Source organism: Leptonychotes weddellii, chromosome 3 (genome assembly GCF_054177405.1).
Source record: "Leptonychotes weddellii isolate Sample4059 chromosome 3, ASM5417740v2, whole genome shotgun sequence".
Taxonomy (NCBI): domain Eukaryota; kingdom Metazoa; phylum Chordata; class Mammalia; order Carnivora; family Phocidae; genus Leptonychotes; species Leptonychotes weddellii.
The window spans coordinates 40,000,746-40,028,312 of NC_138371.1; the positions used below are offsets into that span (position 1 = coordinate 40,000,746).

The 27,567-nt window shown below is 41.1% G+C and overlaps 2 protein-coding genes across 6 annotated transcripts in view; both read left to right on the forward strand.

Annotated features, from left to right (window-relative positions):
• NEMP2 (nuclear envelope integral membrane protein 2) overlaps window positions 1-27,567 on the forward strand; it is a 360,288-nt gene that overhangs the window by 282,064 nt on the left and 50,657 nt on the right. The gene's annotated exons all lie outside the window — the stretch shown is intronic.
• The window catches only part of LOC145720498 (uncharacterized), a 78,628-nt gene that overhangs the window by 45,387 nt on the left and 5,674 nt on the right, over window positions 1-27,567 (forward strand). For 4 of the 5 annotated variants that reach the window (XM_081813974.1, XM_081813977.1, XM_081813978.1 and 1 more), the window contains exon 2: window positions 26,258-26,298. In XM_081813974.1, the coding sequence (XP_081670100.1) occupies window positions 26,258-26,298 (41 nt within the window). Of the gene's footprint in view, window positions 1-23,798; window positions 25,341-26,257; window positions 26,299-27,567 lie in introns of those variants that run through there. The other variant, XM_081813979.1, reaches the window with a different exon arrangement.

A 27,567-nucleotide genomic window follows, 5' to 3' on the forward strand; every position in this document is an offset into this window, starting at 1 on the left:
TGGTTGTCAAGTTAGGGTTGTTTTCCCCTCTAGCAAGGTATTAACATGAAGATAGTTGGGAGACTCCTGGAAGAATGTCACACCTGCCCCACCCAGGAGTGGGGGGTGGGGGAGGTTGCAGGGTGTCAGCTTATGCTTTGTCTTCGGCTAGCCTTCTGCTCCCTCATCATGTGTATTCTTTTTTCTTTTTTTAAGATTTTATTTATTTATTTGACAGAAAGAGAGATAGCAAGAGAGGGAACACAAGCAGGGGGAGTGGGAGTGGGAGAAGCAGGCTTCCCGCTGAGCAGGGAGCCCGATGCGGGACTCGATCCCAGGACCCTGGGATCATGACCTGAGCCGAAGACACATGCTTAACGACTGAGCCAGCCAGGCTTCCCTCATCATGTGTATTCTTAGTGTCTAGCACAACACCTGCAGATAGTAGGCAATCAATAAATGTTTATTGAATCATGCACAGATTCCCTACCGCAGTCATGTACCATAGTCCAGTTGCCCATGAGCATTTCCAGGGTTCTCTTTGCGCATCTTCAGTCTCCAGACCCCTCAGCTTCATGAAGTTTCTGCAAACAACAACCATCACACATCTGAAAACATGAAGCACTATGTGTGGAAACTGTCACACGCTAACATAAAGACCTTTTGAGGTTGTGCTTTATGGTAACTGCAGAAACCTTTCTTAGTAAATGAGAAAACAGCTTTTTCCCTTTCCCTGGGGTTGAGTGCATTAAAGTGTTCTGAAGGGCAACACGCGCGCGTGCACGCACACTCACACAGGCTCACAGCGTGAGCTCGCACTATCCCTGCTGTATCGGGAGCCTCCTGAACCACACTCTCACCGCGTGGAGCCTGAATCACAGTAGTAAACCGAAGAGGAGCTTCCACAACAAATTCTTTAAACATATTCATGGCTGTCAACACCGATATTAAAGATTCAATTAGGCTGCCCTGACTTGAGCTGCATACAATCTTTACTGTAATTAGATTCTTTGTTGTACACATTGTGTCACCACGGAGGAAAGGTCATTGAGACGCACACTCTCATACAGATAATCACACCCTGGACTCTATAAGTGTGATGGCAACTGGCAAAGAAAATACACAGTTTCTTCCCCTGTGTGGTAATATAAAGGAAACACAGAGTCCCTGAATCCTACTCATTTTCATTTTTTTTTGGCAAAATGTTCTTAGCATAATCTTGCTGAGTCCGTAAGAGCAGGTAACAGAGTTAACACTATCAGTTTGACAACGCTAGGCAGAAAGGTAAAAAAGCAAGCATTAGTTCTTTAGAGCTCTATGCTGTGAGTGTTATTTCACAATCCAGACTGCTATTCAGTGTAGGGATAGAGTCAAGAACTATGCAGAGTCCGGTACTGTACCCTACTTGCAAGCTAACAAGTTTGCCCACTGTAATTTCATTTATTCTAGTAGAAGAAATAAGAAAATAAGAAATCAAAGACAAAGGACAGTTTATTATTTACAGCAATAGTAGGTGAACCAACCAGGCTGGCCTGGGGTTGCCATTAGGAGAAAAGTAAAAGTATCTTAACTGGGAATGGCCAGAATAGAGTCCTAAATTTTCTAATTGGGATATATAACTTTCAACCCCTTGCATCCTAATCATTACCCAGGCAGCAGCTGAGAGAAAATGATCTCCTTCCGGGGAGAGTTGTGTTCAGTGATCAAACTGTCATCCTAATGTGTGGGGACCAGGAAGAGATGAAGGAGGTTGAGTGGGAGGCATCATTGAGGCCATTCCAATGCTCAACAATGGCAGATGCAGGATGGCAGGGAGCATGAAAGGTCCATCAAATGCCTTGACTATCAGCTCACTGTTGAGTGGCTTGTGATATAAGGCACACCACAGTCAGACTGCAGATGGTGCAGACAGCCAAAAACTTGACATAGATTGGTTTCAAGGGTCACAGCAGTGTGGCCAGAATTGGCTGACCAGACTAGAACAGAAACACCATCGCCTGCAAAAGTATCCATAGAAGCGGGGTCCTGTGGGTAGGTCTGAGAGGGAATGAAAGGTCACATGTAGTCAGTCTGCCAGGAGTGGGTGGGGTTGATGCCCCAGGTGATGTGTCCTCCCTCATTACAAGACAAATGAGTCAACTTTTGGCAGGAGGTCCAAGTCTGGCAGGCAGCTGTAGCCTCTGCATCAGAAACATAGAGGCCTTTAATTTCTGCCCGCTTTGTGAAGGTAGATGTGTTTCCATGTCTAGTGTGGTGATGGATCCAGGCAGGGATGGTAGAAATCTGGGCAGTACAGGCTTAGCAACTTGAATCCAGTCAGTCTCAGCAGAGAACAGAATCTTGGCCTGGGCTTAGTCCAGACAGTTCTATCAGCAGCCACAGTTTATTCCCACAGTTTGCAGGCCCGAAAAGGGGTATCTTTAATCTGCCAGTCTTTAGTTTCTAACTGGCAGATCAAATGGCTAAACCATTGACAATGGCCCAAGAACCAGTAAAAAATAAAACAGAGTTCTTCAAGGATAGTATTGTCCAGAGCTATAAGAACAGCCTTGAGGTTAGCCCGATGCATAGAGCAACTTCATATATTTTGGGTCTGCATCACTGGCACTGAAATTGAACAAGCACAGCAGTCCTGTGAACAACACCAGGTTACACCTAATGGAATAATCAGACCCAGGCATTTAGGGGAAGTGCTGTGAATTAAGGGCCCTGTAGAACCACTGACTTTGCTTCAGTTGCCACAATAGGGGACAGTTTCCCCAAAAGAGTAGGTACCACTTTTACATGTAAAGCCTAGAAGCTGCTGAGGCCAAGCTAGTTGTGTTCTTGAATATACCATTTTCACTTGACAAGTGAAGCTCTTTGGGCCTGTCCCCCTTTGTTAGTCATTGAATCTGAGTTGACTCACCCAAAAATAGGACTATCACGTCAGAGAATTGCAAGGTTTCCATGGGTCAGGCATTCGGTTTTGGTAAGAGCACAGTAGCAAGCTAATAGGCTTTGTCAAAAGGAGTTTTCCTGATCATTGTATCATAAAGATAATGAATCCAAAACTCCCGAAGGAGCATCTCTGGGTGGAGGCTGCCTCCCTTTGCTAGAGGCTCCAGTCAATGAAATCATCAGTCACAGAGACTTGTAACTCAGAGGGGTCATTAGAGTTATGGGTTCCCAGGTGAGAGGATGTGTTACAGCTTTCCAGACAGCTTCCAATGCAGCCTGTTCATTGGGCTCCCCCCCCATCAAAGGATGTTGATTTGCAAGTTGGCCAATATGAAGAACCAAATAGATTACCCGAATGAGGCACACACTGTCTCCGATTACTCAAAGTCTCCAATATGAGCGTCCTTCTGGTGGTAGGTCGTCAAAGGGATGGCAGTTTTTCCTTGACTGACAGAAAAATTGAGTGTTGTGAATCCACCCACAGAGTTTCAAGAAACTTCTTGGTCAACGGGCCCCTGATTTTTGTCAGGGTTTACCAGTCACCTCTGATAATAGAGGTATGATAATACTGGAGTCCCAGTGGTTGAACTGAGCCTTCTGACTTGCCGCTTGACAGGACATTACATAACGAACGCTTTGGACATTAGAGGGTGGAGGTGCTCACTGAATGCTGACGCACACATACCGGCCACTGAATTCAGTTGTTGCTCGCATTACACCAGCTGTGCCAGACTTTGTAACTGCAGCTGATCCATGTTGCAGACTGATGGCACATCTTACCCCTGGCACTTGAAGACCAGGACCAGTCTCATTTGCATGACAAGGCCTCTGGTATGGTTTTCATGCTCCTCCAAGGGTACCTAAATTCCCCGGGGCATTACTAAAAATGTTTGTGTGTCACATTAACAGTCTCTACATGCAATTCCTCTCAGTTGGGGAGAATCCTCTCTGGTACTTACAGAACAGAGAAGCATAAGCATCAATTCTTACTGACGTTAAGATGTTGCTGCTGCAACATCTTGAATTGGCTCAAAGGGCCACACCCACAAAGTCAGGCTAGCTTCCTTTCCCCACTCTGAGCGCTGCCCAAGCTCCATAGGTGAATCTGCATGCCTTTTCCTTCCACACATGCAGATAGGATAGTGACTTGGGCTCCCGTATCCCACAGAGCCATGAAAGTTTTGATTCACTCCAAGATTCGTCAGCTTAATGAAATGGATGTGTGTGACCTTTAATCCTCCTTGGGGATAAAAATGTCAGCCCCCACCTCTCACGGTTTCTCCTTAATGTGGCTGAGGTCAGAGAGGATAGAGAGAGATCATTTTCTCATTCTCATTCATCAATATTATAAACCCAATCCAGAACAGTAAGAGCCTGGATCCTAGTCAATGCTTCATAAATGGTTTTCCGCAAGAGTTTTTCTGTCTCAGAAAAATCTCCCAAAGAAGGCCAGTGCTCCCTCATAGTAGCCAGGATTCACTGCAAAAAAATTCTGAGACCTTTTGCTGTATCTCCACATGGATCTAGAGTTGGCATTATAGATTGCAGGAGGGTTTGAGCTCTAGGAAAGCGCAGCTGTCACATTCTTCCTTGATAACCACTACAGACCCCACCCCCTCATCTCCCAGGTGGCCAGTCATAGCTCTGATGACTTGTCTGGGTTCTGCCCATGGTGGTAGCAGATTCCCTTCCTTTCATGCTCTGTGCGGATGTACGTCTATGCAACTCATCTGAACGGGGGTGGAACCTTCCGCCCATCCAGGGTAAATGTTAGTACCAGCTGTTACAGTGGGGCAGATTTGAGGTTAACCCCTCCGTTGGTGAGGAAGTTCCCCCATCCAGAGGAGAGGTAGCCAGCAAGCAAGGCACTAGTCAGGCAACTGTCTCTGAAACCACTTCCTGATATTTAGCCTGCAACCACCTTTCTAATTCCTTGTCATTATCAGGCAACCAAGTAAAACAAACAGACAAACATCTGTTTCCTAGTTGGCCATATAATGTAGTCCATTCACTACCGATTCCCATGGACTTCCCTCAAATCCTGTTAGTTGGCCTGTGAGGCACTCATCTGTTCTTTTCCAGAAAGCCTTGTTTTTGTCAGCACCCCACCATCATTGCCAAAACTGTCCAGAACTGGGAAGGGTCTGACAGTTGCCCTCCTTGCAAACCAGTAAGTTAGTATGCCATTGTTTCATGGCTGCTAGGAGAAAACCCCGAGATTCCTAGATCAGAGATGAAGGAGGTTATTACTCACAGTAATGGCAACAGCCAGAGCAGTGGCATTTTTGCATCAGTTCCTCAAGTACCAATTCCCACAGGGTGATGAGAATGGGCCAGGTGACATCAGCCCATGCAGTAGGCTGTGTTGCGGGAGATGAATCCTGAGCTCAGGGAACCGGAATCTTTCCATAATGGTCAATGAGTATGCCTGTTACCTCTCACTTTCCAGGCTTTTTGCTATCTAAACATCCTTTAAAGCAAAAAAGGGCAAGTCAGTGCTTTGCTCACAAGGTGTGCAGGTAGAGAAATATCCAGCAATAAACAATATGGGAGTGGCACGCGAGCATCGCGGGACTAGGAAGTCCACAGCTTATGTCATTCTGTGGATGATGTATGTGGAGATGTTGGGAGCTTATGATTACATAAATAAATATTCAGTCTGCCACAAGAGGTTAAAATAAAAATCCCCACAAGAGGAGGAAGAACCTAATAATTTCAGGAGTAGGGACGCCTGGGTGGCTCAGTCGGTTAAGCGTCTGCCTTCGGCTCAGGTCATGATCCCAGGGTCCTGGGATCGAGTCCCGCATCGGGCTCCCTGCTCCACGGGGAGCCTGCTTCTCCCTCTGCCTCTGTCTCTCTCTCTGTCTCTCATGAATAAATAAAATCTTTAAAAAAAAAAAAAAAAGAATTTCAGGAGTAGAAGAGACAATAGAGGTCAAGACGTGTTAAAAACAAACACATGGGGCGCCTGGGTGGCTCAGTCAGTCGTTAAGTGTCTGCCTTCGGCTCAGGTCATGATCGCAGGGCCTGGGGATCAAGCCCCGCATCAAGCCCTGCATCGGGCTCCCTCCTCGGCATGAAACCTGCTTCTCCCACTCCCCCTGCTTGTGTTCCCTCTCTCACTGTGTCTCTCTCTGTCAAATAAATGAATAAAATCTTTAAAAACAAACACACACAAAAACCCAGGTTAAATTCAAAAGCCGCTAAAAACTGTTAAAGCAGGATAATGGGTATATGATGGGGTACCTTTTGCTTTTGATTCTTACATGTTTAAAATTTTTTATTTTAATTTTTAAATATTTTAATTAAATAATTTGAGACTAGCAGACTTCTCCATTGAAGAGAAAAGTGCTTAGGATAAAAATCTTTATTAGCTGAGGTTTGTATAGAACGTTTTCTTCCCAGAAAACCCCTTCTATAGTAGAAGTAGGAAAAATATGTAAGCATTTAATCTATAGATATAATTGAAATGGAAATGTTAGTTTTAGAAATACTTTATGTACTCTAAATATGGGAACAAAGACCTGGGATAAAAGAAAGCTGAACAATTAAATTTCACTGGATGACTAAGGGCTGTAGCCAACATACTAGAAGGATCTAATTACATAATTCATGCATCACTAAAGTTCCAACATTCGCTGAGTAGAACAAGGAGAATGAGGGCCTTGCAAATGTGTACAACAGAGGCTGCTTCTATACAACAACACATGAAACCAAAACAAAGCTGACTTTAAGGGGAATCTAGTCATTCATTCTTTCATTGAATATCAACCAAGTGTCAGGCAGGCACTGGGCTAGATGAGTAGAGAACTGGCCTAAAGATTTTTTTTTTTTTTTAAAGGAGAGGGTAAATAAACTCATGATCTTCAGTATTTTTTTTTAAGTTGTATTATCCTTATTGCTAGTTCTTGTATTACTTAGGATTTGAATACGTTTTTGGAAAGGAAATAGAGAATGAAATCTGAAAAATGACAGGTACAGGTGGTACATCTGGGCTGATAGAGATAAAATGAAGAGAGACCTCATCAAGCTTGAAAAAATGGATAGAAAAGTATCTGGGAACTCTCTTTGTGGGCAACATGCAGACAGGGAGTTTAGGGCAAATTCATCTGAACTGTGATTATAAGATGATCATCTCTGCATTATCCATTTGAGACCTTGGAAATGACATTTGTTATTGACTTGTTCCTCTGGCCTCTGTTTTGTAGCTGCCCCAAAGCCCAAGGGCATGCTGCGGACCCTCACTGGCTCCGGAGGGTCCCGAGGAGAAGGCAGAAAGTTCCCGGGCTGCTCCTCAGCCTGAGCCCCATGTCCCAAGAAAGGCAGAGAGGGGTCAATAGCTCTGACTTGGAAACCAACGGGAAGACTAAGATATGGCAGGAAGGTAATACCTGAGAGAGTTTGTTACCAAAATCTGTGAAATCTGTAAAGGACGGCTGTGGCGAGGCCCAGGGCTGTTGAACACCATCGTACCGGTTGGATGTATGCGGCAAGGGCACCCAGCCAAGGGCAGGGTGAGGAGGGGGCAGGCAGAGCGGGGGCCACGCTGGGCTTGAAATCCTGCCATGTTCTGCTCAGTGAACCATGAACCTGGAACAAGGCCACATCTGCCTGGAAGACGGAGCACCCATTCCGACACCGAGTGCCAGAGGGGGTGCTTTTTCTCTTATCTGCATAAAGCCCTGTCTGTGCTAGGTTGGGCCCTGGAGTGAGACCATCCTCAAATCCTGGAATGCTAAAACTCAAGGGCACCCATTGAAATTCTATGAAAGTAGTTTAAAGATAAATAAAAGATGGCATTACTTTATACAGTGGGTAGTAAACATATGGAACTCATTATCCTCAAGATGTTGCGAAGTCCACAAATATAAATAGGATAAAGAAAGATTTAGATAAATTCATGCTTGTTAGATTCATATGAGCTGTTAGAGCATTGTTAGAAACACACAGGGAACGTCTCCAAATGCTTTCCGGGAAAATACTGAGATGTCCTAAAGTGCCAGTGCCATGGGAATAAGCAAATCTCTGACTGTCCAGGTCTCTCAGGGAAATCAACACCCATAATACCCAAGTTTTCCAAATATCTGAGAGTTAAGCTACCATATCCTAGGTATAGTCCTTATATTAACACATTGTATAAAAATCTCCCTCCATGGTGGTGTGAACTTTACTTAACCTTGTAAATTTGAGTGCTCAGAGTTTTCATGATGAACACACAGTACTGTCCTGGGCTGTAAGAGACAGGTATCTTAGGGGCCAGAGTGTCAAATGAGATGGGTCGGCACTGTATTACTCCAGCCTGGTCCCATGGAGCTATTGTGTTTATTCGTTGTCATTTCTTTGAGTATTTGTGCTTTATTTTTTTTTTTTTAAGATTTTATTTATTTATTTGAGAGAGCGAGAGCATGAGCAGGGAGCCCAATGCGGGGCTTGATCCCAGGACCCTGCGATCGTGACCTGAGCCGAAGGCAGACGCTTAACAGACTGAGCCACCCAGGCGCCCCTCATGCTTACCCGAAATAAAAATTTTGATCTTCTTCCGTGCACTTCAGGCTTCTGTTCTCACTATCGTGAGTGGGCTTCCAGGAAAACCCTTTTCCTTCCTAATATGCTGCTCTCACCTCTTTGACTTCAGAGGAAAGTGCCCCACTCTCTTCTGTGTCATGTCATCTCAGCTGTGAGACAGACCTGCCCTTATTTCGCTGTTGCCCCCAGAGACCAGGCTGCGCCATCAACAAGCTGAACAGAAGGTTGGGGAATAACAGAGGAGAAGGACACTGTAGTATGGCTACTAGATTTGGCTGCCAGCTAAACTTACCCTGAACTCAGGGAGGCTCAGACCCATTCCGAGTTTTTGCCTATTTTGTTCCCAACCCTGCCCAGCTCACTCCAACCGCAGAGGCAGGCCAGAGGTATCCACAACTCCAAACACAAACCCACAGCCAAGCTCCAGAGATGGGAAGGAGATGTTCCTCCCTTCAGTTCAAGGCCAACTTCTCCAGTCTTCACTTGTTGGTACCAGTATCTTAGTACTTTTCCTAAGATGACAGACCAGCAGAATCGTGAACTTGTCCCATGGTTCCCAGTAGGTTAATGCATCAAAACACAATAGTCCAACATCAGTACATTCTAGATTATTCAACCTTATATCACGCACAGATGTTGATAGTCCAGGCCTGGCCGAGCTCCTTCATGTGGTCTGTCTGCTCGCATGAGGTCTTGCGTGCTTATCCTTCGTTCAGTCTCCAGATTTTGCTTCTGAACAAGAATGCACACAAACCTCTAAGTGAATAAGGGGTACTTCTCAGGCACAGTATATTCTAAATTCACACTTTAAAGAAAAATGTTTATCTCTGGGAAATACAATGTGCAGAGATGCGATTCTTCAGATCACAAAACAGGCAGTCATTGTTGAATTATAATATAGAGATGTTTAGCAACTCAGAGTCACCAATTTAAAACAAGGCCTTTGCTTAAGTTGGAACACCTAAACGACTCATTCGGATTATTTTCCCCGAATAAAAGAAATTTCTGCCCTGAAGGTGAATTCCGGCTGCCATCTCTTGAGAGGATAAAACTGCTTATAGCTTTGAAGTCACTGCGCTTTTCTCCTTCCTCATCCAGTTTTCAAAAGTCTTTAAAGCTGAATTTTAGTCCAAGCTCCCCCTTAGTTAAGTATGATATTTAATAGATTCTAAAACGCACTTATTTTATTTATCTTACTGTTTATATTTCAACCTCTCTGAAATCAGGACACATCTTACAACCAGTGGCTTATCACAATCACACTCAGCCAAGCAGCATTCGTGACACAATTGCCCACATCTGTGAGAAATTAGTCAACCAAAGCCAAGCTTGCTGAAAGTATAGTGACTCGGTTGTTTCTGTCAAGGTTGGGCTGGACAACTGCACAGCTCTAGACAACAAGTCATTTGAGGATGTTTGAGGTAGGAGTATAAATCTGTTGTCTGGAAAACTTCCATGAACAACTTCCAGTAGGATCTATCAAGTTCCAGAATTAAAACTTGCATAATTGGTGACAGTGGTTTGGAAACAAGTATTAGAGACTGTAATGGAGCACTCTTTAAGAAATGCCACCTCACTCATGCTCTTCGTGACACAATGTCTATACTCTGTAGAGATACCAGTGACTCTGAATCCAAAGTGATTCAGAAGAACCAGCTTCTAAATGTGCAGAAGTTTTAGGGGCGCCTGGGTGGCTTAGTCGGTTATGCATCTGCCTTCAGCTCAGGTTATGATCTCAGGGTCCTGGGATCGATTCCTGCATCGGGCTCCCTGCTCAGCAGGGAGTCTGCTTCTCCCTCTTCTTCTGTCCCTCCTCCTCCCCCTGCTTGTACTCTCTCAAATAAATAAAATCTTGAAATAAAGAAATAAATGTGCAGAAGTTTTAGAGAATAACCAATTTGTTTTGAATAATTTACCCTTTGGTATGTATGATAAAAGATTGTTTAAAGTATGGTGATTAACATAACATAATAAAATAATATTTAAAAAAAATAAATAAAGTAGGTTGTGGTATGTGACTAGTACTGGCCAGAGGGATATTGGTAGAAAGTGACTTGTGTTGTTTCTGGATCAAAGCATATAAAAACCAGGTCTTGACTTTCAAATGACTTTTCTCTCAGCACAGTAAACCCCAAAGCCTTTTAAAGAGGTGATGGAGACTTTATCAGCATATGAGTGACCTCATCGTAGCATGAAATAAACTTTCATTGTGTAAGCCAGTGAGGTTTGGGGATTATTTTTACTATGACATAAGCCTAGCAAACCCTTACTATAATACTATAATCCACCCGACAACCAATGATATCTTACATTTGATGAAATACCGTATAGGAATACTCAGTGGTAACTCAGCTGGTAAATGCTTAGCAACCTGCTCTCCTGGGGGTGGGAGGAGTCCCTGATTTGTATCATTTGCCTACTTTTGTGGTATAAATACTCCCACCATGGCCAATTTCAAGTTACCAATGTGATATCAGTCAGCTGGCTAAATTCCTGAAAATTTAACAATTGGTTCTTATGAACCACTATAAGCAGACTCCAGCATACCACTAGCCATATGCCACAAACATCTCCCCAGTTAACATTTTTCTCATAGAATTATCTCTTGGTTTCTGATATCCAACTTCATAGTGTGATTTATGTATATATATATGTATATATATATACACACACATATATACACGCATATATGTATATATAGATACACACACACATATATGCCCATATATAAATAATTACATATATGTCATATATTACATATAATGTGTATTATATGTTATATATTATATATAGATTACAAATATATATATAATTTTTTGGATGATGTTTTATGGGGGAAATGTATATTTACATACTCAAAACTCAATAGGACATTTTTAAAAAGCAATATGTGGGAAAATAAATATAATTGATAGAAAGAGTCATGTGCATGCACTTTAAAAAGTGTGTATTGTCAACAAAGGTAATTTTTTCTGTCACTGGTACAATGAGAGGCATGTCAGCATACAAAGCAGCTGTTAAAAACGGTGTCAATTCTTTGATGATCAGCAAGCATTGTTTAGTCATTTTATATCATAACATGTACTATACACATTTTACTATGTTTTCATTACCTTTTAAGAAATTTGTTGGTGGTTTAGGGCTGATATGTAACAAGTTATAATTTTTCCCATTTAAAATAATGAGAAATAGGCTTCCAGTCAGCTTTATTTATATAGAACATCTGATTTTCAGTAATGAATTACTGACATTAAGTGGGAATGTTGATTATATGAACACTAAGACCTTTAGCTCTCATGAGCTTTCACATATGAATTTAATGACATCCGTTTTGCCTGCTCAGAGAACTTTTTGCATGATTCTCGGTTTGTAATTGTGTTCTGGAAGGACAGTATTTCTGGAGAGCTAAGCTGTGAATGGTTGACGCAAAGAATTCTTACATTTCTGGTATAGATCAAATATATGGTATAACATTAGTTACTATCTCTTCTGAGGTGAGAAACAGGGTGGAATTCAATTATTTCTGATTCATCGATGCAAGATAAATAAGTAACCATTCAGAGAATGGTTAACCGTCTTAGCTGATTCATGTCCTCAAATGTTTTTTCTTTGGACCAAGACTTTCACCCTATGACCTTCTCAATCCTGGTAGTTAAAATGGGACTGTTCTCAGGACTCTTCCCAAGTCTGCCACTTCTCCCCACTCCTTTTATCCTGAGTAAGGTCAGCTTGTGGAGGAAGCAGAGGCCTACTTCAGTCAGTCCTCTATCAAAATATACTTTTATATCTGCCGTAGGGTCTGACATATTGCTGATAGAGTTTATCTTTTTGTGTCTTGAAATTCTGGAGTTTCCTGGGAAAGGTCACACCTTAAATTCTTTACCATCTGATTCCTTAAAGGAGATTAAGAAAATTAGTTGAGGTCAAAGTCCTGAGAGAAAAGGTCAAAGTTCTCTCTTAGGGCAAGGCATGTTCTAAGAACAGAGAGACAAATGGGTAAGAGGGAACTATAACAAACTTCATCTACTTGACAGGGTGGTCTGGAATTCCCAAGGAGTCCCTGACGTTTGTCCTAATAGATCTTATATTATCACCACCTTAAGTAGACCCCACAGATCTCATACTCCCTCACATAATAAATTTTTGGCCAATAAAAAGAGCCTAAGTATGTTTTGTGGAGAGCATCTCAAGGCTTCACTCCTTTTATCCTACTAATTTAGTGATTCTGTGGATGGGATAGAATTAAGTCTTATCCCCCTGATGCACTATGTACCCTTGCACAAGAAAATATGTGAGTACCTAGAATTCCCTGACAGCCTTCTTCTGCAGCCTTGCTTCTTTGAGGGGCCTGTGGACAAATGTCATCAGCATCTCCTAGAAACAGAGAATCTTCGGACCCACCCCAGACCTGCTGAATTAGTCTGCACTTTAGTAGGTCCTCAGGTGATTAAAATGCACATGAACATTTGGGAAATCTTATCAACAGTGCTTGGAAGCTACGGAGGCTCCAAAGACTTCCGTACCATCTCTCAAACAAGCACCTAGTGTGTATCTGAACTGGGTGGTCAGCAAACATCTGAGAGTTTTTTCTCTCAGTACTATGGGAAGTTGGACTGGATCGCTCTTAGAAACAGAGGCTATTCAGGAATGACTGATAAGAGTTCTAGCCTGTTTTGAGGCGACTGGGTGGCTCAGTAGGGGGGGCATCTGACTCATGGTTTCAGCTCAGGTCGTGATCTCTGGGTCATGGGATCGAGCCGCAGGTCAGCTCCACGCTCAGTGTGGAGTCTGCTTGGGATTCTCTCTCCTTCTGCCTCTCCCATCGGGTTGTACGCGCTTGCTCATTCTCTCTCAAAAAAAAAAAAAAAAAAGAGTTCTAGCCTGTTTTTATTGAGGACTTCTCCTTGATATATAGCATAGCCTTCTCTGTATTTTAATTTGTTTGGGGGCTACTGTGAAAGACTTGGGCCTCTAGGTCTCTCTGCCTTTAGGCCTCACATACAGCCTGTCTAATAACAGTGCTAAACACAGGGACAGTCTTTGTTAGTTGATCATTTAATGCCTTGGTTATTTCATATCTAAAGCACCTTAATATTTGAAATAATTCTGTGTTGTTTAAAGTACTGTATAATTCTAGAATTACAATGTCTCAGAGTTTTGCATAACTCTTCAGAGTATCTTAAGTACACCTCTTATTTGCTGCTGGAGTTCCCCCTAAATACCCAACAGCAGGTCATCTTCCTTCTGGATACTTCTAATGACATGGTACCTCCTTCTATGGCAGTATCTTCTAGTTTTGAACGATTCTAAGTAGTACAAGTTCTTTCTCATACTGGATTAAAATTTGTCACCCACTGGTCTTTATAATTATTTAGTCATTGCAATTATTAATTCTGCACCACATTTCCCTCAGCCGGTTGATATATTCTTCCTTGTTACTAGGAAAATTTGGAAGCAAGCACAGAAATAATATGGTAGGGTTCCAAAGGCCATCAAAAAGCACATGATGAAATCAAGACTAGAAAGTATTTCTTTCTAATTTGCTGTTCCATTCACCATACTCTCTGCCAAGAAAGGCTGTTCTGTGACCAACACTGTGATAATACCCAAGCAACAACATCAGTCCCTGGGAAAGATCATGGATCAGGGTGTGGTAAAAACCCAGAAACTGTGTTCCTCCCTTCATGGGTCAAATATCTGGCAAACATCCCGGGGTAGGATCTGTGGCCAGAATCCACTGTGGGGAGCTGATCCCTTCCCATAAAGGAGATTTGACTCGCCGGCAGCTGGCAATTTTCCCTTGTGGGATGGGTGTTCCTGGCACTCCATAAAAGTCCTTCCTTGCTCCTCACTCTTTTCTCTCCACCCCCGCCCTCCACACCCTACTGCACACACCCTCCCACGCCTACATCAATAAAACCCCTCCCTAATGTACAGTGTGCACACACACATGCCCCCACGGCTTCCTCTGCAAACACACCCACATCCCTCTCAGACACACGCCCAGGCAGCACAGGCCGGCTGTCTCAGGCCCTCACCCTTTCTTCTACGAGCCTTTACCCACACCTGAGCCCCGTATCTCCCACCCGACTTCCTCTTCGTCTCCTCACTTTCCTGACTTTCCTTCACCTCCTCCCAGCGCACTCGGCTCTGCTGCCTGGGCCTGGGAATGCTGGTGCTGTGATCCTGGGGTGTGCGTTTGTAATCTGGGGCTGCCACAAGCGGGAGGGGCAGCCTGCGTGTGCCTGCCTGTTCTCCCACAGCCAGGCCAAGACGGAGGATGGAAAGAAGCCAGCAGCTCATCTATTTCTGGAAGCTACGAAAACTCTTGTTTTCCCCCTTCCCATAAACCTGGAGGAGCCAGTGCGGGCTCCCCAGTGGTCACCACCCTTCGTCCCTGCCTCTAACGCTGCGGCAAGTCCTCCCGTCCTTTCTGTGGAGGCTCTTCCAGCACAGTGCCTGCGGCGGCTCCCTCGCATCCTGCGCGGGAGGGCAAGTTGCTTGGGGCCGGGGACCCCACAGACCCACAGATGATATAGAGGACAATAAAAGAGGGGAATAAGATTGATTCCATTTCACCAGAACCTTCGATAATTGAAATATGTGTTAATCACCTGGAATCTACCTACAGAGACAACTTGAAAAAAATGCTGAATCAATGAAATAATAGAACAGATGAATTTATAGTGTTTCCAAGCTGCGTAGTACCTGAGAGCTTCCGTAGGACTTAAAAATGTTCTTCCTGGGCAAATGATGTGCCATGTTGCCGGAGTTTCTTATTTTTCCTTGGGGAGGTGAATTTTCCTCTAGTTTAGCTAAATAAATGTTGTGAACAATGAGGGTCCTTTATTCCTTCCATTCTAAGAACACATGAATTCTTAACAACAGCTGCTGTTTACATGAACTAAATAGTAAGCATAGCCCACCACATTGCTTTGGACATTAAACAAGCAAGTGAGATAGATACTGTTTTTGTCCGCTGGAAATGTACCATCTCAGGAAAGATTATATCAGTGGGACAGAAACAAAATATGTGAATAAATAGCCAGAAACAGCTCTGATCACTTTTTTTCCCACGTTCAAAACAAAACAAGAAAATCAGTGAGTCCCTGCTTTCCAAAGAATAAAGTCCTAACATGTAAATTTGGCGTTCAAGAGGCTACCGATTTGAGTGCTATGCTCCTTTTCATCTCTGTCTCCCATTTTCCTCACCAATGTAGTGGTCTACACTCTGGACTCGCTGACTCCCAGACACACTGTGTACTTTCCCTCATGGTCTCGCGGCCAGGACTCCTGTCATTTCCATATTGTATCCCTCACAGTTCCTAGCCCAGGTCCTAGCCATAATTTTGCAGTTGGTGAATAAACAGTTGCTGAAGGTAAGCTTCCTGAAAGCAGGGCAGTTATAATTAGGGCAGAATTAGAATTTGCAAAGCTCACTGAATAGAGAATACCCTCTTTGCCCATAAAGTGCATTTTTTCTTTATCATAAGCCATCACTCTTTACGCGTTCTTGTTCATCAACACTGTTCTTTGCGTCGCTGTTCCTGCCCAACGATGTTAATATAGTTCATGTCTCTGGGAGGTGCTTATTCAGACTCGCATGTCCTAGCTTCACATTTATCTTTGGAGTGGGTTTTACCAGAGACTAAGAGGTTGCTAACACCAATTGTATTCAAAACACAAAAAACAAGTCAGCACAGCACAAGTAGAGACTAGAATCAGACACCCCCCCCCCCACCATAAACTAGGTAATTCACCCTCATTTCACTATGTTGAAGAAATACTGTCTTCAGGGGTGTATAAGCATTCACACGTTTCGTTTATTTCTTCCCTCCTAGGGAATAACTCCCATCTCCCATCCTCTTAATGTTTAGCTGCCTTTTGTTGCTTCCTGTTTTATTTAACATCAGTAAAACGTGTTAGCATCAGGACTGCTTTCCATCAGCAAACCTTGGAGGTTGGTGCTAGTTCTAGAAATCATTGTTTTCAGCCTTCTGATTCAAATAATTTAAGAGTCTCATGATAAGGACAACCTGATTCAACAAGCTGTCAATAATTTTCCATGGCAATGAGCATTATAAAATGTAAATCACATATTCCCTATAGTGATTGTGAATATAAATCACTAAAATTCACAGGGGGGGCATCTGACTCATGGTTTCGGCTCAGGTCGTGATCTCTGGGTCATGGGATTGAGCCGCAGGTCTTGATACTTTTTTAACCATTGATTTCAAATTTTGCCTTTCTCCTAACCAACCCTTTTTAAAAACCAGTGTCATATAAGAGAGCAATTTTAATTTAATCTTATTTGACCATTTTATATAAAGAGTTAGAGGTACTAACAAACTGTGAAATGACTCATAAAGGAACGATGAGAGAGAAGAAAAGATTTTGAAAACTCCACAAACTGGATAATAAAGTCATGAACAGATGAAAGCTTTTAAAAAAAAGTACCTTTTTTTTTTTTAACCTTGAGTATACCATTGCAAGGAAATTCTTAGTAAAGCAAAAAAGTTTTTAGAAAAAAATTAAGTTTATTAGACCAGATACTTCAGAATTGGAGCTTTGAATTAAAAATAATTGAGCAAAGATTTGCTGAGTTGGGAGTGGAGCTGGGGTGGGTGGGTGGGGAGAGGACCATTTGCTGGGGGCTGGTGGAAAACTGCATTTGGGGAGCCATACTAAAAAGATGCAGAGCCCAGAAAGTAAATTAGTAGTTGCCTAGGGCTGGAGGAGGGGGAGAGGTTGGGAGTGACGGCTAAGGGGTGTGGGATTTCTTTTTGAAGTAATGAAAATATTCCAAAATTGATTGGGGCAGTGGATACACATATCTGTGAATATACTAAAAGTCATTGAATTGTAACTTTACATGGTCGAACTGTGTGGTATGTGAATTATATTTTAAGCTGTTGAAAGAAAGAGAGTCCGTAAATGTTGGATTCATCTAATCTAACTCATTCTAATCTGACTCATTCCATTCCAGTTTTAAAGCCATTTTTTCCTTTCATAAACACATAAATTGTAACTGCTCTCAGGTATATTCAAGCCAAGAAAAATGTAAAAGGTACTGGGGTTCATGAGGATTCTTTTGGGGAGCAAGCAGGGGCTTGAATAGCAAGCTACTGAACCTTTGACTCAATTTCTGTTTCTCTTGCAACAAGTTTAAGAAAATAGAGGTTTTACTGCAGGAATAAATGCAAAGTTCATAAACAAAGACTGTAGAGGAACACAGAGCTGTAAATAATAATAGTAATAATAATTAATAATAATAATAAATAATGCCAAAAAATTCCAGAGACAAGGAAGAAAGATAAAAATGGGAAGAAATACACCAGGTTTGAATCCCAGCTCTGCAACTTTCTAGCTGGATGATGTTAGGTAAAACACTAGCCATTCCGAGCTTTGTTTTTCTCCTTTTATAATAGGCAAGGTTGTTCTGAAGATCGGAGATAGTGTATACAAATGCCTGGCAGATAGATGGCACTGAATGAATGGTAGTAATTATTATTGTAAAGGACATACATTGAGGATCTTCCATAGGTCCAGCATCTGAAGCTTATTATTTTATTAATCCTGAGTAAGTCTGCAGTAGTCAGAATAGGCTGCATTATGTGGCAATAACAGAATCCTAAAGTCTCAGTGGCTTAAAAAAAACAACAAAGATTTATTTTTTACTCATTTTATGTATCCATCACAGGTTGGCTTGGGGCCCCTCTCTGTGCCATGCTTGGACTCATTTAAAGAGCTAGGATGGTCCAAAATACTTCTGATCACATGGCAAAAGGAAAAAACCATGTGGCAAACCACAAACGGCCTTAAAATGCATACCTGGTAGGGCGCCTGGGTGGTGTAGTCGATTAAGTGTCCGACTCTTGGTTTCTGCCCAGGTCATGATCTCAAGGTTGTGAGACTGAGCACCACATCAGGCTCAGCACTCAGCTCCAAGTCTGCTTGAGATTCTCTCACCTTCTCCCTGTCCCTCCTACTTGTGCTTGCACTCTCTCTCCCTCTCTCTCTCAAATAAATAAATAAACCTTTTTAAAAAAGGTATGCCTGGAGATGGCACATGTGACTTTTGCTTCCATATCACTGACTAAAGAAAGTCATATAGCCATTATCTTTTTTTTTTTAAAGATTTTATTTATTTATATTTGACAGAGAGAGAGAGACAGTCAGAGAGGGAACACAAGCAGGGGGAGTAGGAGAGGGAGAAGCAGGCCTCCTGCCGAGCAGGGAGCCCCATGCGGGGCTCCATCCCAGGACCCCGATCATGACCTGAGCCAAAGGCAGACGCTTAACGACTGAGCCACCCAGGCGCCCCTAGCCATATCTATCTTCAAGAGAGCAGGGAATTACATTATTAACATGTGCATAGAAGATGATAAGGCAAGAGTATTTGTCAATAGCCTTAATGATTACCACACAGTCTTATAAGGGAAGTATTTTTATCCTCAATTTTAAAATAAGGAATCTGAGGCACAGGGAAAGTAAGTACTTGCCTACAGTTAAATAGCTAGGAAACCACAGAGTAAGACATTCAAACCCAAGTCTTGTGTCTCCTGGTCATTCCAGCCAGACCCTGAAAACTGAAAATATTCTACCTACAAGATATGATATGTGAATATGTCTCTCTCCCCACAGTCATAGAAAAAAAAGTGTGCACATTTCCTTTGGGAACAAATTGGTACTGCCTTCTCAGAAACCAGTTTGGAATGAAAACATTAAGAATCATAAACTGTTCACACACTCTTTTGACCTGGTAATCCTAGTTCTGGGAATTTATCCTAAGGGAATCATCTCAAGAAGATGAAAAAATTATAGTCATGGAAAAATCTATTGTGACATTGTTTAGAACAGTGAGGAACTAGAAAGAGTCACATTTTCAATAATAGGAAGAGTTAAAGAATTTATTGATTATACATTCAATAAATTATTATAAAGCTATTTGTTTTATAATTATGAAGATCGCATCGTCACGTTAAAAAAAAGCTTTTGATATAATGTTAAGTAAAAAGCAAAATAAAATAGTTTTTACTATATTGCAACTATGTGATACATTTGTGTGGCAAAGACTGCTAACACGCTCCATCTTTGTTCTCTCCTTCCTTCTTTCAGTAATAGAACCCCACCTCTAGTTTTAGCCTACCAGAGGGACACCCAGCTATGGACCACATTTCCCAGCCTCTCTTGAATCCAGGTATTGCCATATGAGTAGGTTCTTGCCAATAGAATAGAAGCAGGAGGAGTGTATGCAGTTTCTCACTTTTTGCCCAGAAAAGTGCTGAGGTACATGTTCTCCATGCATTGTTTATTTATTTTTAAGGTAGGCTCACACCCAACATAGAGCCCAGTGTAGAGCCCAACGTGGGGCTTGAACTCACAATCCTGAGATCAAGAGTCAGACGCTTAACCAACTGACCCAGGCACTCCCTCCATGCCTTATCCCCTCCCACTAGAAAGGAAATGGCAACCACTGAAGCAGTTGTCTTAGGACTAAAGATTAAAGCCATATGTTAATGGAAATATGAATTTTTTTCCTAGAACTTCCTTAATATATTTTTTATTATTAAAAAAAGATGAAAAAGTGTTTTAGCATAGTTTTAGTGCAACTAATCATCAAAATTTCACTTAAATATTGTTTGTCTAAAAGGAAAATAGATCCTCTCATATTTGTGGAAATGTCTGAGGAAAATCTCTGGGGAAAAAAAAACCCAGAAAATAATAGGAATACACAGGTAAATGACATTTTTGCCCCAATCTGGGTAATTAAAATTTTAAGCAGCCAGAAATTACTAGGGAGCGTAACTTGGATGTAGTGTAGTAGGCAAGGCTTGCTGCAATGCTGGGAATAAGGATAGCAAGAATCTGTACAGACCTGTGGCAATAGGAGACCAGCTGAATGTGGGGCAGGTGGGATGGGCTGTCATCAGTACAGTCCACAAAAAGAAAGAAGTGGGAGAGGGGGAGGAGAAAAAAGACAAACCAGTTATGGTTCAATTTGATCAATACCTAACTCCTTTCTCTTAACTTTTTTTTTTTTTTACGATTTATTTATTTATTTGAGAGAGAAAGAGAGCACAAGCAGGAGGGGCAGAATCTCCAGCAGACCCCGTGCTCTGCATGGAGCCTGACACAGGGCTCCATCTCAGGATCCCGAGAGCATGACCTGAGCTGAAACCAAGAGTCAGATGCTCAACCAGCTGACTCACAGAGGCTCCCCTCCTTTCTCTTTCTTAACATTACTATGGAACATAACATTTATTAGCTCGAGTAAAGCCCTATGGTTTCACTCCAGGGATCACCATTTTTAAGTATCTACAAATGCAAGATCAGGAAAATATTGCTTACCTAGAAATTCTTAATAGAGAATCAGATTGTCATAGCTATGTAAGATTTTAAAGAAAAAGATTTTAATTTAAGTAAAAGATTTAGTAATAGCTAACATTTGCTGAGTACTCACTATATGCCAGACACTACTCTAAGTACATTACATGTATTAACTCATTTAATCCTCCAAATTTCTGTTAGATAGGTACTATTATTTTTATTTCCACCTTATGGAAAAGAAAACTAAGGCACAGAGCATTTAAGCAATTTTCTCAAGGTTACACAACTAATAAATGGAAACCAGGCAGTCTATTTCAGAATCTGTGCTTTTATCCCCAGCTACACTGTCTTAATCATGAATTATTAAACCCAGAAAAAATAAGTAATCAGGACTTCAAATAATGAATTTGCTAATTGGTCTTCCTTAATGCTTATGTCAGCCTTTCTTACAGTATATATTAAATAACTACTCGACAGATGGTTTTGTTTGAGATTAATTACATGGCAGTTACTAAAACATGTGAAGGCTACTGTTTGCCTACCAAATAATCATTCTTCTCTAACTCATAAAACTCCTATTTTAAGCTTGACATATTGCTGACTAGCTAAAAGACAGTAGTTTGCAACCATGCTTGCAGCTATGTGGTCATGTGACTAAGTTCCTCACGGTGAGACCCAAAATGGAAATAGGATGGTAACTTCTGGGAAGTCTTCATAAAAGGAAAAGGGCACACCCTTCTCCTTCTCCATCCTACTTTTTGGGGTGTGGATGTGCTCGTTTGCAATCCCTGAGCTGAGACTCATGCCTTACCAGTGTAAGGCCAAAAGCTGAAAGCAGCCAGATCTTTGATGATGATGAAACCACCATGCAAGCCTTGGGCTAACTTACTCCAGAATTCTTTTTACAGGATAGAGTAATGATCTAATTGTTGAAACGACTATCTTGGGGTCTCGATTAAATTACTTGTAGGGGCGCCTGGGTGGCTCAGTTGGTTAAGCGACTGCCTTCGGCTCAGGTCATGATCCTGGAGTCCCGGGATCGAGTCCCGCATCGGGCTCGCTGCTCAGCAGGGAGTCTGCTTCTCCCTCTGACCCTCCTCCCTCTCGTGCTGTCTCTCATTCTCTCTCTCTCAAATAAATAAATAAAATCTTAAAAAAAAAATAAATAAATTACTTGTAGCTAAACTTACTAATCCAAACTTATACATGAACCTAATGTTAAGTAATTTCCATTCAGATTTGGGGGGCATAAAAAAATCGTTTAAAGGTATGTGAATTTAACTACTTCTCTTATAAACTTAATATGGAAGCAACTGAAAAAGACTTTACCTAAATGATTATCCATCCTTATAATGGATTTTTATGGCACCTGTTTAAGGCAGTGCTTCCGAACCTTTTTCATGACATGGCACTCAAAGAAAAATCATAATTGTACAGTACTATATGAAATAGTTAGGCTGCTCTTGGCCAGAGGTTACTGATCCAGCGGGCCTGCCTACCCCCAAGAAATGTGAGGATCAATTTCTCAATCCCTCACTCCTAACCTGTTCACCACAGCCCAGCTTTAATGTCATTCCACAATGGACAGATTGGTTCTGTTTACTATTAGATAAAATTTGAATCTGGAACCCATTCAAAAATCATTAAGTCATGAGAAAAGTCAAGTGAGTAAACTATATATTGCATTTTATTGTTGAAATAATGGATAGATCGTAAGGTTAGTTAGATTACACAAAGGGCATTTCTTATTTCACCTAGGATTTTTTACCTTTTTTTTTTATAGAAAGTGCATGCAGGGGGGTGAGGAGGGGGAGCAGAGGGAGAGGGAGAGAGAGAATCTTAACATGGGGCTCCATCTCACAACCCTGAGATCATGACCTGAGGCAGCAAATCAAGAGTCAGAGGTTTAACCAACTAAGCCACCCAGGTGCCCCTTTGCCTAGGATTTTTAAAAAATGACTTCATTATGCACGTGTACACTGAGTATTTCTTTCACATCCAAGGTGTAATGGAAGGGACCTTGTGAGTCCAGGAAAGAGAGGGGTTTCAAAGAATGAACTGATACTACTGAAAATTAGTGCCCTGGTTTTATCTATAAGAGGAGAAAAGGAAATGTTTATTGATCATTTTCAATCTACCAGGAGCTTCCAAGTCCTTACCCTTTGTAAGGAAGACATTGAAGATTTTAAAAATTAGGAACCTAATCAAGCAAGTAGCAGAGCTAAAATTCAATACTCTTCCTAAGTGTCTACATGCCTGGATTCATTCTTGCAAGTTAATTGTTATTATTTAAAATTGTTCTCCAATGTAACCTCCTCACAAGTTTACAAAATCAAATAGGGTTTACAGTGAAGATCAAATCCAGTCCCTCTCCTCCAAAGGAAACCACTCTCAAGCTTTTCCCTTTAGCTTTTAAGATGGTTGCCTCCATATCTCAAAAATAATATGCCTGTATTGTCATTTTTCTTTCTAGAGTTGTGTATATTTTCATCTAAGTTATAAAGTACAGAGTTTTAATAGCTAAATATCTCTTCAAAGTCTAAAGGAAAAAAAGCAGCCTCTTTCCCTGTCTAACCTGCAGGATCTGGTTCTATTTCCATTCCTAAAAGCAACCACACTCAACTCTTTCAGCCATTTCATCTGGTATTTATCTCTAAATTTCTACTGCTATTTCTTGATTTTTCAAAGTTCCATATATTATCTGTGACTCCCTTCTAGGGGAAATATGGATTTAGTCCCTTATAGCTTCCTCTAATTCTCCTAATGTAGTTATATCACAATGTTTTTCTCAAGTCACTGATCAGCTTTTACATGATTAAGATGATGTATTATTTAAGGCTGAGGCATGTAATATACTATGATTATATTGCTTCTCTGAATACAAATTTGGATTCCTAGAATTGATGATTATCTCATTTTATTTGTATGCTTACTTTTCTATGTACCTGTCAAAAATAATTCTTTAAGAAAACAAAAATACTAATTCAAAAGGATAATATGCACCCCTGTATTTTTCATTGCAGCCTTGTTCAATAGCCAAATTATAGAAGTAGCCAGAATGTCCATCAATACATGAATGGATAAAGAAGATACGGTACACACTTTTATTCAACATAGTACTGGAAGTCCTAGCCACAGCAATCAGACAACAAAAAGAAGTAAAAGGGATCCAAATCAGTAAAGAAGAACTAAAACTTTCACAATTTGCAAATGATGTGGTACTGTATGTAGAAAACCCTAAAGACTCCACCAAAAGACTATCAGAACTGATAAATGAATTCAGTAAAGTCACAGGATACAAAATCAATGTACAGAAATCTGTTGCATTCCTATACACTAATAATGAAGCAGCAGAAAGAGAAATTAAGAAACCAATCCCATTTACAGTTGCACCCAAAATAATAAAATACCCAGAAATAAACGAAGGAGATGAAAGTACTGTACTCAGAAAACTATAAAACATTGATGAAAGAAGTTGAAGATGACACAAAGAAATGGAAAGACATTCCATGCTCATGGATTGGAAGAACAAATGCTGTTAAAATGTTTATACTACCCAAAGCAGTCTACACATTTAATGCATTCCCTATCGAAATATGAACAGCAGTTTTCACAGAACTAGAACTAACAATCTTAAAAGACCCTGAATAGCCAAAGAAATCTTGAAAAAGGAAAAGAAAACTGGAGGTATCACAATTCCGTACTTCAAGTTATATTACAAAGCTGTAGTAACTGAAACAGTATGGTCCTGGCATAAAAATACACACATAGATCAATGGAACAGAATAGAAAACCCAAAAATAAAACCATAATTATATGGTCGGTTAGTCTTCAACAGAGGAGGAAAGAATATGCAATGGGAACCAGTGGTGTTGGGAACACTGGACAGCAACATGCAAAAGAATGAAACTGGACCATTTTCTTGCACCACACACAAAAATAAATTCAAAATATATTAAAGACCTACCTGTGGAACCTGAAACCATAACAATCCTAGAAGGGAGCACAGGCAGTAATGTCTCTGATGTCGACTGTAGCAACATTTTTCTAGACATGTCTCCTGAGGCAAGAGAAATAAAAGCAAAAATAAACTACTGGGACTACATCAAAATAAAAAGCTCTGCCCAGTGAAGGAAACAATCAACAAAACAAAAAAGCAACCTACTGAATGGGAAAAGATATTTGCCAATGACATAGCTGATAAAGGGTTAGTATCCAAAATATATAAAGAACTTCTACAACTTAACACCCAAAAAACAAATAATCTAATTTAAAAATGGGCAGAAGACATGAACAGACATTTCTCCAAAGAAGACATCCAGATGGCCAACAGACACATGAAAAGTTGCACAATATCACTCATCATCAGGGAAATGCAAATCAAAACTACAAGATATCACCTCACAACTATCAGAATTACTAAAATCAACAACACCAGAATCAACAGGTGTTGGCAAGGATGTGGAGAAAAAGAAATTCTCATGCACTGTTGGTGGGAAAGCAAACTGGTGCAGCCAATGTGGAAAACAGTATGCAGTTTCCTCAAAAAGTTAAAAATAGAACTACCTTACATTCCAATAATTACACTACTGGGTACTTACCCAAAAATACAAAAACACTAATTCAAAGAGATATATGCACCTTTGTGTTTATAGCAGCATTATTTACAACAGCCAAATTATGGAAGCAGCCCAAGTGTCCACTGATAGATGAATGTATATATATATATACACACACACACACACACACACACACACACTGGAATATTATTGAGCCATAAGAAAGAATGAAACCTTGCCATTTACAGCAACATGGATGGAGCTAGAGTATTATGCTAAGCAAAATAAGTCAATCAGAGAAAGACAAATCCCATATGATTTCACTCATGTGGAATTTAAGAAACAAAACAAGCAAAGGGCAGAAAAAGAGGGAGAGACAAAGAAACAGGCTCTTAATTATAGAGCACAAACTGATGGTTACCAGAGGGGAGATGGGGGAGATGGGTGAAATAGGTGATGGGGATTAAAGAGTACATTTATCATGGTGAGCACTGTGTAATGAATAGAATTGTTGAACCACTGTATTGCACACCTGAAACTAATAAAACACTGTATGTTAACTACACTGGAATTAAAATAAAAAACTTTTATATGTGTTGGCTAATTGAATTTAAGTTAAAAAAAAAAAAACTTTAAAAAAACCTAATTCCCTATTCTTCTCCAGAAATGTAAATCTCTTAATACATTCATGTTTATGAAAGATTATATATATTTCTTCATTTTCTTGGGGACATCCTGCTGCAGCCCTTTGTCCTCTTGCATCAATCTGAACTTGTTGCTCTTTAGGCTTCTTGAAGAGCTGCTGCACCAAGTCACCTTCACAATGACCATGTGGGTTCTCTTTTCATCTCAACTGTGATGGATCCCCTATTTTTTAGATCTGATGTCTTTCTTTTTCTTGTTTTTTCCCCTTATTTTTCTAGATCATCCCCTGTAGTAGCTTCCTACAAAAGATACACAAGGGGTAAGTTTCCTGAATTCTTCTGTATCTGAAAATGTGTTTATTCTGCCCTCACACTTTGATAGTTTGGCTGGGTATTACATTATAGATTTAAAAAAATGATCCCTCATAATTCTTAAGGCATTGCTCCATTGCTTTTTCCAGTCCAACATTGTAGTTGAGAAGTCTCATGCGTACTGATTCCTACTTTGTTTTTTTAAGATTTTATTTATTTGACAGAGAGAGACACAGTGAGAGAGGGAACACAAGCAGAGGGAGTAGAGAGGGAGAAGCAGGCTTCCTGCGGAGCAGGGAGCCCGACGCGGGGCTCGATCCCAGCACCCTGGGATCATGACCTGAGCCGAAGGTAGCCGCTTAACAACTGAGCCACCCAGGAGCCCCCTGATTCCTATTTTACAGTCATTTGTTTTTCTTTTTCTAGAAGCTTTTTTTTTTTTTTAAGATTTTATTTATTTATTTGACAGACACAGCGAGAGAGGGAACACAAGCAGGGGGAGTGGGAGAGGGAGAAGCAGGCTTCCCACAGAGCAGGGAGCCTGATGTGGGGCTCGATCCCAGGACCCCAGGACCATGACCTAAGCTGAAGGCAGACACTTAACAACTGAGCCACCCGGGCACCCCATTCTAGAAGATTTGAGATTCTTGCTTTATTCCCAGTGGCTGACACTTCTCAATGATGTGCCTTTTTTCATTTGTTGTGCTGAATACTTGTAGGCACTTTCAATTTTGAGACTTACGCCTTGCAGTTCTGGGAACTTTCTTGTATAATTTTTCTCCATTTCTTCTTTTTCTGGAGCTACTTCTAGTCAGATATTGTACCTACCGGACTGAATCTCTACATCTCATATCTTTTCTTTCTCATTGTTCATCTACTCATGTTTTGGTTCTGTTTTCAACAGATTTCCTTGACTTGATCTTCTGATTCTTCTATGGAATTTTTTTTTTTTAGTTAATTTCTAAGAACCCTCTCCTTTTTTTTTTTCTTAATAGTTCTCTTATCATAGCATTCTGCTTTTATTTTACGCATAAAATCTTCTCATAATTTTTGAGATTATAAATTAGCATATAAAGAGTGATGTTTCGGGACGCCTGGGTGGCTCAGTCATTAAGTGTCTGCCTTCGGCTCAGGTCATGATCCCAGGGTCCTGGGATCGAGCCCTACATCGGGCTCCCTGCTCGGCGGGAAGCCTGCTTCACCCTCTCCCACTCCCCCTGCTTGTGTTCCCTCTCTCGCTGTGTCTCTCTCTGTCGAATAAATAAATAAAATCTTCA